Raw genomic sequence first — 9753 nt, 5'->3', positions numbered from 1 at the left:
GCAAAATGTATTCCTAAAGTAAATTACTTTTATTATAGGAGAACCCAGAAATTTCTTGTGTCCAGCGCATAGTTTATTGCTAAACAAATGCGTCATTAACAATGAACTATTGTAAAGCTAGATAGAGCATATAGTATTGCAACGGAAATGATCCTTTAACGGATCCAAATATTGCTTACAATGTATTCTCATTTAAGTATTAACTTTCGATGGCTTGTACAGGCTACTACTAATCCGGTTCAAACGCAAAATTTTGAATTTCTGTTTAATTGCCGGTACTTTTCTACGGTTTACAAACTAGAATAGGCTAAATAAACTAATTGAGCGTTAGTTTCAATTTTAGGATTATAAAACACACGTAGGAGATAGCGGCTACTTTATCACCTTCTCCGCTGTAGTCTGTTGACAAAAGGAACTTTTACTTCTGTGGACGTGCCACACTACTGCGCTGGTCATTTGTTCTATTTCAGCTTATCACTTTCCCTTGCTCACTTTATACCAAAATATAGCCGCCAAATTGGCGGCAATGGTTGACGGGAATGCTTCCTCTGCTACGCCCTTCTTCTATTTCCATGTTCCGGCGTCTCTTCCTTTTATTTTCACATTTTTCGTTGATCAACCATGCCCGTCGTTTTTTACCAGCTGAATTTTCCTGATTTATCTACTTGAGCATACTCGTTCGCTTATCGATGTTAGCTGAAAATAGACGAGGCAAATCGTGAGCGGCCAGCGATTCGTTGCCGGTGATGTGTTCTGGCTGACGTGAAAAACGGGCACCTAACGTGAGTTATCGGCAGTGTAGTAAACGTGGCAATAAAAGATGAGGCTGTTGGCAGCAAGCCCGCAATTGCGATGAACCCGATCTCATTGTCGACCCTGGTACTGCTGGTGCTACTGTAAAACATCTACGAAAGAAGATCACGGACATTTGTGTTTGCATCAGCGTTCGCCAAGAAGCCTAAGAAGTTGCTTGGTTCTGATGAGAACAAGGAGCTGAAGATTGAAGTTTATGGGAGGCTGTTACGTATCACTAGGGCGTGAGCTTAGTCGACTATTGACAGGATAAAGTGCCCAAATGAGGTGACTTCTATGGACGATTGAAGCCTAGCACAAGGAGCTATGATTAAGGACGATGTGAGTCGAGCGTCAAGTGTCTTAATCGTCGTACAAATCTTCCAAGGCAGAGTAACTCGTGCCAACGAGCGCAAGGTCACACAAATGTAAACAAGTTTCTCGTGTGGCAAATACTCAATATGTCATGTCTCGGGAAGCGAGCAGATGGAGTTTGACATATTCATGTTTTTATTCCACTCAGCATATATCAGCATATATTTAATATCAGCCTACAGAAACCACTAGGCACTTCAGGGCTCCGTTGCTGAGTACAGGCTCACATATCGCACGAATTAAATAAGGACAGAGTAAAGGAATGAATCCTCATGAATATTCGATTTTTTTTCTAGCAATTCTTATTCATTGTAAGTACGATACGATAATGATAATCTAGTTGTTATTATTGATCCTCTTTTGGCTATTTCTCTCCTAACATTCCGATATTAGATTCAAGTATTTCATATCTACAATATATTTAGAAAAAAAAAACAGTTTAAATACCTATTTTTAGATCAACTTCCGCCGATTCTATCTATTTAATATTTACCGATATTTAAATTATTCGTGTCTATCACCTATAAGTGTATCTGCTCATTCCGGCAATATGGACGCTTTAAAAAAAGACCGTTTCACATTTCACGTAGACATCCGAGCAATAGTAATTTGATAAAGATAGCCCTTATTACTCTGTCCTATTTTCTAACAGAACTCGTCTATGCATATTTTATCCTCACTAATGCAATCGGGCTCACCTATTGGTCTTTTAATAGATTTGCGCTTCCCACAGGTGCCATTAGGAAAATAGACCTCGCTGTGCTGTACGTTTTTCATCTATAAAACGATAATGAACGTTGCATTGGCGACGTTGTACTTACCACCTCAGCCAGTCTTACCTACCGTTTAAGGCAGCCACGACGACAAAATATCATCGCTACAAATGAGGTGCCCCGGTCAGAGACAGATTCCAGATTGCGGCGTTAGGTTCCGTCGATTGCAGCAGATCTTAGGTCCCTCCTCATGGCCAAGCAACATTTATGGGTCCCCTGGAGCCTTGGATCCGTACGCAAAACCATTGTTTATATAGGAAAACATAAAAGGAAAAAGTAAGTAGAGCATATACAAGATAAGGGTAGATGCAAGGACTTCACAGAACTGTACCACACAAATTTCGCCCAAAAAGGAATTCGGTATGACCTAACCTCCATAAATAGCTATTAATCTCCTGTGACGCGAAGGAGAATGGGAAGCATCCGACTATCAATCACTATTGCTACGAAGAGCGGTTAAAAAGGATCACAAGAGCCAGACAGTCCCCTCAAACAACATCCCTTCTTTAGAAGAGGGTTGTTGTACAAGCATCAGTATATGTGTGCATATTTGCATGAATGGTTGTCCGTATCCCTCCTCATGCTATATGAACCGCTGGTACGAGGTAAAAGTATAGCACGTATGATAGAGCAAGATGAACTCTCCCAGCTTAGCAGGCATGATGTGTGCAGAGCGCGCTTTCACTGGTTGCTCTAGGCAGATATCGACACTGCGCCATCACGGCTATGGTATCAGCCGGCTTACGGTAACTTCGATGACCTCTTGAGGTTTCTTGCGTAAACCCTCGCAGAATGCATACCGCCGTTGTAAGAAGTCATTCAATAAAAATGATATTGTTTTTTCTATTGCACGCTGTTGTCCGTTTAATGTTTGACACCCGTGGCCTTTCTTGCGTGCTGTGCTTTAATCTACTGTTTTACCATACTTCCTACGTAAAGCTCCAACAGTTACCGCTAACAATGTACTGTTTTTGGTTTAATTCCACACTCATATTGGATGACATTCTGCCAACACTTTGCCGTCCTGTGATAGTTGCGTGATGGTAAAGATGATGACTAGTAAAACTGTCTAGTTAGATATTGCGTGTGGCGCAATATATATACAAGAAAATAGTCCGACTTTTAATTTTGCAATACAGCAGGCGGTCGACCGGACTTGCGTACGTACACCTTGTTTGTCAAAGGGAAATATACATCGCTCAGCTGTACATACAACGATCTTGCATACCGATATAGCACTACAGTGATCTATTAGCAGCAGACCATTCCAAATTTGTCCTGCCTCTATTTACCTTTGCTAGACCTTTTAATGAATGGATAAACACCTATCAAAGAGCTATTTGCTATAAGTTATTAGCCGTCCAAAACACCCTGGAAGTTATTGGTACATACAAATGAATATACATTCTCTTATTTTTACGTTATGGTTACAATAAGTCGTCACGGAATTCATTTAAACATTAGGTTTGAGCAATGTAGAAAAAATAGCTACCTCTCATAGGCATTTAGATATAAAACTAACGAAAATACGTAAATATATCCTTCGGCGTGTCAAGGTAAGTTCCAATGCATCAAAACGCACCACAAAAATTTAACGCACAGTACAGCTGCGCCACCTATTAACAAGTTTGTTTTGTATTACAATTTCGCGAAACCTTAGTATCAGGATTAAGCGGAAAGGGCAGGTGACCCTATTTTTTTTTGCTTTTGCTGGACATAATTATTCCCTAATTTTTGTGTTCAAGTTTTCCATTACAGCAACATGCTCTAGCCGCAATAAAAAGTATGTAAGCTTTTTAGCTCATATATTTTTCATATGTAAGTCAAAACGCTTTTTCGTCGCGTATCCCGTTACCCGATAAAAGGCCATTCAGACACAACGGTCATCAGTAGTGGTCTTCATAGTGGCTACCAACGTAAACTTTGAATTGCAGCTTAGCTGCTTTAATTAATATAGTGGAAGCCAACAATGATGTCAATGAGGTTTAAATCGAAGCCTTCAGCTGGACAGGAAAGAATAACTATTAGACTCTTGCTAATTTGGAACACTTTCTATTCATATTTTCGAAACGATGAACCTCTCGTATATAGCTGGTACATTTAGGTTAGAAAAGCTCCCAAGAATCATAATACAAAGTAATTCGAAACGTTTGGCGGGAAAGCGGTCAGAGCGCCAAAGCATAAACATTCTATCAACATTACATTACAATAAAGTACTGGTATAATGAAACATCCTATCAAACAGCGAACACAAATAAGAAGTCTGTCCATCATCAGGGAAAGAATTATATTCCGGAACATAAAAATAGGAAAGCGAAAAAGCAATCAAGCAAAATGTCTTTTTTTTTTTTAAATGAGAGGCTGTTTTGTACAGGATATAATGACTTTCCAGACATGACCCAATTAGCACAAAACACTGGAGTATGAGATATAGTGCCCTGGGTTTCTATCTAAACGTAGCATTTCGTTTGAAGCAGTTACTCTTAGTGAGTTCGACATTCAGGCAAATAGAGCTTAAGTGACTGTAATATGTATGGCAGTCCCTAATCTGAAGAGAATTTTCCATTGAGATCATCTTTCCTATTCAGGCTGCTTAAAGACCGAATGGTACCGTTAGTTTCACGTGGTGAAAGTGTGCAGAGGACGGTCGCCTCGCCAAAAGTTACGCACTTAAGTCAGCTATATCATCTGTGTCTCTATACAAATTGCGAACGTACGTGGTCGAAGCATGTTAATAAATTGCAGATAGATGTTCCCGTACATTCCCATAGGTACGCATGATTGATACGGTTGATTTGTTGTTGTCATCAGTGTCTGTCTACGATGCTTGTCGTTTGTCCAGATTAAGAGAGCAAAGAGTCCGAAAACATTCAGCTTAAGCAGCCCCTGGTGCTACCGAATGTACATACTTTTTTTTCGAGTTTCCTTAAAGCCCGGATTGTTCAAATCCTCGCGCCTCTTGTTATCATTGCGCTGTCGCCTCCCTGTTTTCTTATTTTGCGCTTACAGTTTCCTTTATGCCTGTAAGCGCGACATATGAAAATTCGCTTCATTTAAGCTTTTTGTCAGTCGTCGAGCGGTTCCTATGGAACGGTTGGGGTGAAGACTAAAGCCGTTTCGATTGTTTTATCCGCTGTGGTAATTAAATTATGAGAGTTGTCTTAAGTTGTGCCAGCACGTGCGTGCCCGTAGTCTAACTGCAAAGGAAGATCAGATAGGAAGAACTACCAACACTTAGTTGTTGTACATCAATTGAAATACATTTATTCAATCGTAAGCTGTGTTATTATCTTCCGATATACTGTGATATTAATATATATCTTTATTCTTATACATATATAATAGTTGCTATAATGATTTTTACTTGTAGCAGAAATACTTTACGTACATTGACGTTGCGCTATTATTACTGTAGTTATTCTCTGTTTGTGGTCTCAGTGATTATATGATTTGATAGAATACATGTATGTTTATACATTGACTCGGTCACGCTCGGCAAACTTCTCAGAATGTAAAGGTGCCCTCTGTAAAAAAATATGCTCCTACACCTTTTCTTGCCATATCTCCTGTTTTCATCTATACATTCAAGGGCTTGAATGGGCTAATGTAACCCCCAACTACCGCCGAAGGCAAGACGTTAGAGGCGGATGCAATGGGCTGTGCTATACGCAGGCACCATCTGAGCGATTTCCACATGTAGCGCTCTTCGTCGCGCGACAAAATGGCACTGAAAGTAGTAAGCATTTTCTTTTCTGTTGATAGCCACAGTAACACGGGACTCGGATCCTGCTTATCTATCATGGCTGTACGTAGGTTTGGTGTGTATGTGTGTGTCTTCATGTAAGAATATCCGTAAGTGCTGAACACGAAAAGATCCAAAACTTAGGATAGACTACTCGTATCTGGTACATTTCGTATGTACGATTTTTCTCTCGTACAAGCAGCAGCAGTAACAACGTTAGCAGTAAGCATCAAGACAGCAGAAAAAGGTACATAATTTCGTGTTACTGCACATTATATCCTCATATATAGAACAGGTCATCGCATAATATTAAAAACACATCGAAACTAGTGGAAACGACCCAGCTACTACAGTGCTCTGATAAAATTGTGTTTTGCCAGATTTTGAGATACCAGTACTATTTGTTACAGATATTTTGAAAGAAAAATAGAAATCATCAGAATGATGAGAAAAGTTTATTAGCGGTATTAACATTGGATAATGTTTTACTCTATTGAGGGTTTTCAAAACAAGTCATCTTGCATACTAGGCCGAAGGCCACACTTCTGCAATGCAACATTTTAAACACAAGCAGTTTCTGGAGTCGTTTTGTCAAGTCAAGTACGAGCAATAGCGGCAAATGACACAATCTGGATGAGGGGGCATCAAAGAATCAATGCAATACCTACAGCGGCATCGGCGTACACAAACTACATAGTCAATTGGGTGCTCAGAACATTTTGATTAAGAATGAAGAACACCTTGGTCGCACACACATTACAAATACGTGAGGGGAAATAGCAGAATTCACTATTTTGTTCAAAGGGCTGCGAACGTTTATTGCCAAAGGAAATAGTAATTATTATCATACAAAACCTGTTTCTTTTTTGAAAGAGGAACAGAAGAAACCGTTTTCTGGTCGGGCAAAAATGATGAGTCTCGTTCTCTCAGAATTGCGTAGCGCGCTTAGGGCAATCGAAGTAAGATACGTACACCTTGACAATTACTTTACGACAATTGCACGGTCAGCCCGGAAGAACCAGAGGATTAAAAACGGGTCCATAATTGCTTAAACGTGAAAATCATTCAGCAAACAGAAAAACGCATAGTATTGATATTATGATGTCCCAAATGCTTTTCATTTGATTTATCAAGCGCTCTTTTCACGGCCGCCATGCATAAAAGTTGCCAGCTTTCTTATTTTTGGCTAGTTCTATTGTGCGCACCAACACATATTAACTACAGTGTAATATACTTGCCAATACAATGATAACAATAGTAATGATAAAATGTCGTCTGCTGGCTTGCTGTTCTACCTAGGACAACCTACAAAGCAACTGAATACTATCGACAAACAATCGCATGTAGCTTTTGCACGGGCAGTTCCAGCGACTTACGCTCACCGAAAGAGAACGGATACGCTATTCGAAACACCTGCTTGGAATACAGTAGCATCACAGAAAGGCAGTTGGCAAACGGCCGGAGGAAACAACGTTGTCAGCATCGAGGTCGCAATGAGGAAGCGATGTACGGGAACTGTGGCCAATAATTATTAATAAACTTTCAGATTTTTCCTATTGTTCTTCGATGCTCGTGCCATCGCGTTGTGCACACGATGTCAAGATTTGACATTGACCATAAGGCAGCAGGCCGCGAATTGATCGATGGAAGTGCGACGACGTTTCTTGATGGTGATGCTGAACGGATCTGGGCCTTGTCAACACCTTTGCCGGATGGTGAATCGGCCTCGTACGCTCTGAACGAAGACTCCCGCTACAGTTGGTGGTCGTTGTTAGTGTTTGTGTGTTGGACAACGTTTGCCTATATGTATAGCTAGCGGGCAGGAACCAGTATGGCCCAACTGTTGTGGACATGTTATGCCAGTGGTTATTATGGCCGTCATCATAGTTGCATTCGCATAGCCATTCGATGCTAAAGCTTCTAATGTTCGTGCTGATGACGCTGCAGCTTCGGACGAGAAGGACGGAAACTGTGTATATAATAGAAAATGGATTGGATACACTGCAATTAGTATTGTTATAATGTGTTTCATTTTTTTACAGCTTGGCAGTTTCGTTGCAGAGGGTGTATTCGGTGGGCATCGAGGGCACGTCGGTTCCAGTCGCCACAGAGGAACGCGGAGTTGTTACTGAAAAACAAAACGTGGTCAGTTGTGACCCAGCGTCTGAACAAGTCGGCGAAGTGATACTGGCATGAAGTTAGCTAAGAAGTAGCACGCGGTTATACAACATTTTAATGTAACTTTTTCTATTAGCGCTGCTTTAAGCTTCAGTCTGGAATAACTCGTAATAACAATCGTAATTTTCGTTTCGTCAATTTGGATAGTAACATTCAAGCTAGGACCGAACTAATTGTGGTGAAAAAACTAACCAAAACTTGATCACAAAGTACCCTATCTATCTATCTACATACGTTTGTCTGCATTAGGCAAGAGGCGACGCAGCGACGCTGGGCAAAGTACTATTTGTGAAAGGAAGCGTTCAATCCTTCTTCGAAGTTCAGTAGGAGCTGCCAGAGTGTAGATAACTGGATTGAGAGCTGAGTTGATCGGCAGGATGAATACTACCACCCACGCATACACGTCCGCTATATTAGAGTCAGACGAGGGGCATGTTAACTATACTAATAAAATTGTCTAGTCAATGCTTCTGCTCCGACGACAAAAAGTAAAATTATCAATAATATCATATCAAAATATCATAAATCAACACATGTATCAAGCGAACGTGCCATTTGCGAAGGGCTCCGTGTTCGCAGCGGTTCTAATTTAAATTTTTCATTTTTAAAAATTAACTACTTATTTCAATTCATGTCAATTTGCATTTATGTTGATCCTTTTTTAATCATTGATTAAGTGAAGCTTGTTACTCGCTTTCGAGAGCCTATCGATTGTACACAGACGTATCTGGACACGCGTGTAAGCAGAATGGCTACAAAAGCCTATCGTCGACATTTAACGTATGCAGTACACCGGAGGCGCATCTTTTTCGCTAAACATGGATAGTTGTCCCTATTGAAAAAAATCAAAACATTTTTCTATACACAATTCAAAAAGATGAGGTCTCAAATACGATAGAACAATGAAATAAACAGAAAACTGTAGGTTCTTTATTATGCCCATACATACACATAATTTCACATGCTTCCTTCACATCTCTGTATCTACACCGTGCAAAAACTTAATTGCGAGAACTACGTTTGGTTTTTTATTGTGTTATTTTATAGTATCGATTTCTGAAGTACCCTGTCATTGTGTAGAATCCCAAATGAAAATTTGTCGAGTGAATAAATGCCGGAAGGGACGTACCGAAACTTATCTTAATATGAGGCTCAGTTTCACTTCTCCTGACAGGTCCATAGCAGAGCAGATGTATATTATAGTCATTCTGTTTTTACTCGCGTTTATTCAAACTCATTCCAGTAATAACAGTATTGGCAGCTCTTTACGATGGGCAGCGCATCAAGCTTTCTTCTTAATACTGACCAAGCCATGTATTTATCGAAGAAAAATTCGGTGGCCTCTAATCTTGCAAGAACTTAAAATAATATTTAATATGTTAAGGCTTCCCTTAGTGACACGTATCCGACATATATAGAAAATTATAGGAAGGGGAAAACCAAAGCAAATCTAAGTCGACGAGCCGTGTTAGGTAGCGATTTGCAGACACTTTGACATTGTCCGACCATTTTCAACGCGATGAAGGAGATGAGAAAACGATTCTCTGTACAGACGAGGTCGACGTTGTCGCATTAGTATTAACCGACGCAATCGGTGCCTGCAGCGTCCATGTCGGACTGAAAGGCGGGCACTAAAGGAAGCCCATAGAAGAGTAGGACTTAAAGCGTAGGCTATTTCGTACTCTATCCTGCATCGTTCGACTAATCATATAAGCTCGTTCTCCGTGTTGCAATAACTAAAAGCAACGCTTTCTGGTGTATGAGGAAATAATTTTTCCCGTTACAGCTGACGTCAAATTAAAGTGACATCTTTTGCAGTATCGGTCAAACTGATGTAGACTCTAAACGGCAAAAAGGTTAGAGAAACAGGTTTAAAAAAAAACATTGAAGGCT

The 9753-nt window shown here is 40.2% G+C and overlaps 1 protein-coding gene and 1 long non-coding RNA gene across 2 annotated transcripts in view; one reads left to right on the top strand and one right to left on the bottom strand.

Annotated features, from left to right (window-relative positions):
* Nucleotides 1-689: 689 nt before the first annotated feature.
* On the top strand, nucleotides 690-2786 carry LOC111258757 (uncharacterized). The gene is made up of 2 exons (XR_002679169.2): nucleotides 690-1478; nucleotides 1901-2786. It is a non-coding gene; the product is annotated as an uncharacterized LOC111258757 (long non-coding RNA).
* A 2388-nt stretch (nucleotides 2787-5174) lies between these two features.
* Nucleotides 5175-9753, bottom strand: part of Lgr3 (Leucine-rich repeat-containing G protein-coupled receptor 3) — a 64333-nt gene continuing 59754 nt past the window's right edge. The window contains exons 19-20 of the mRNA XM_022830140.2: nucleotides 8095-8268; nucleotides 5175-7810 (exon numbers count right to left, since the gene is read on the bottom strand). Coding sequence (XP_022685875.2) covers nucleotides 7719-7810; nucleotides 8095-8268 — 266 coding nt within the window. The 3' untranslated portion in view covers nucleotides 5175-7718. The remainder of the gene's footprint in view (nucleotides 7811-8094; nucleotides 8269-9753) is intronic.

The sequence above is a fragment of the Varroa jacobsoni genome, unplaced genomic scaffold (genome assembly GCF_002532875.2).
Source record: "Varroa jacobsoni isolate VJ856 unplaced genomic scaffold, vjacob_1.0 scaffold_23, whole genome shotgun sequence".
NCBI lineage: Eukaryota > Metazoa > Arthropoda > Arachnida > Mesostigmata > Varroidae > Varroa > Varroa jacobsoni.
This window is presented reverse-complemented; position numbering and strand designations above follow the sequence as displayed.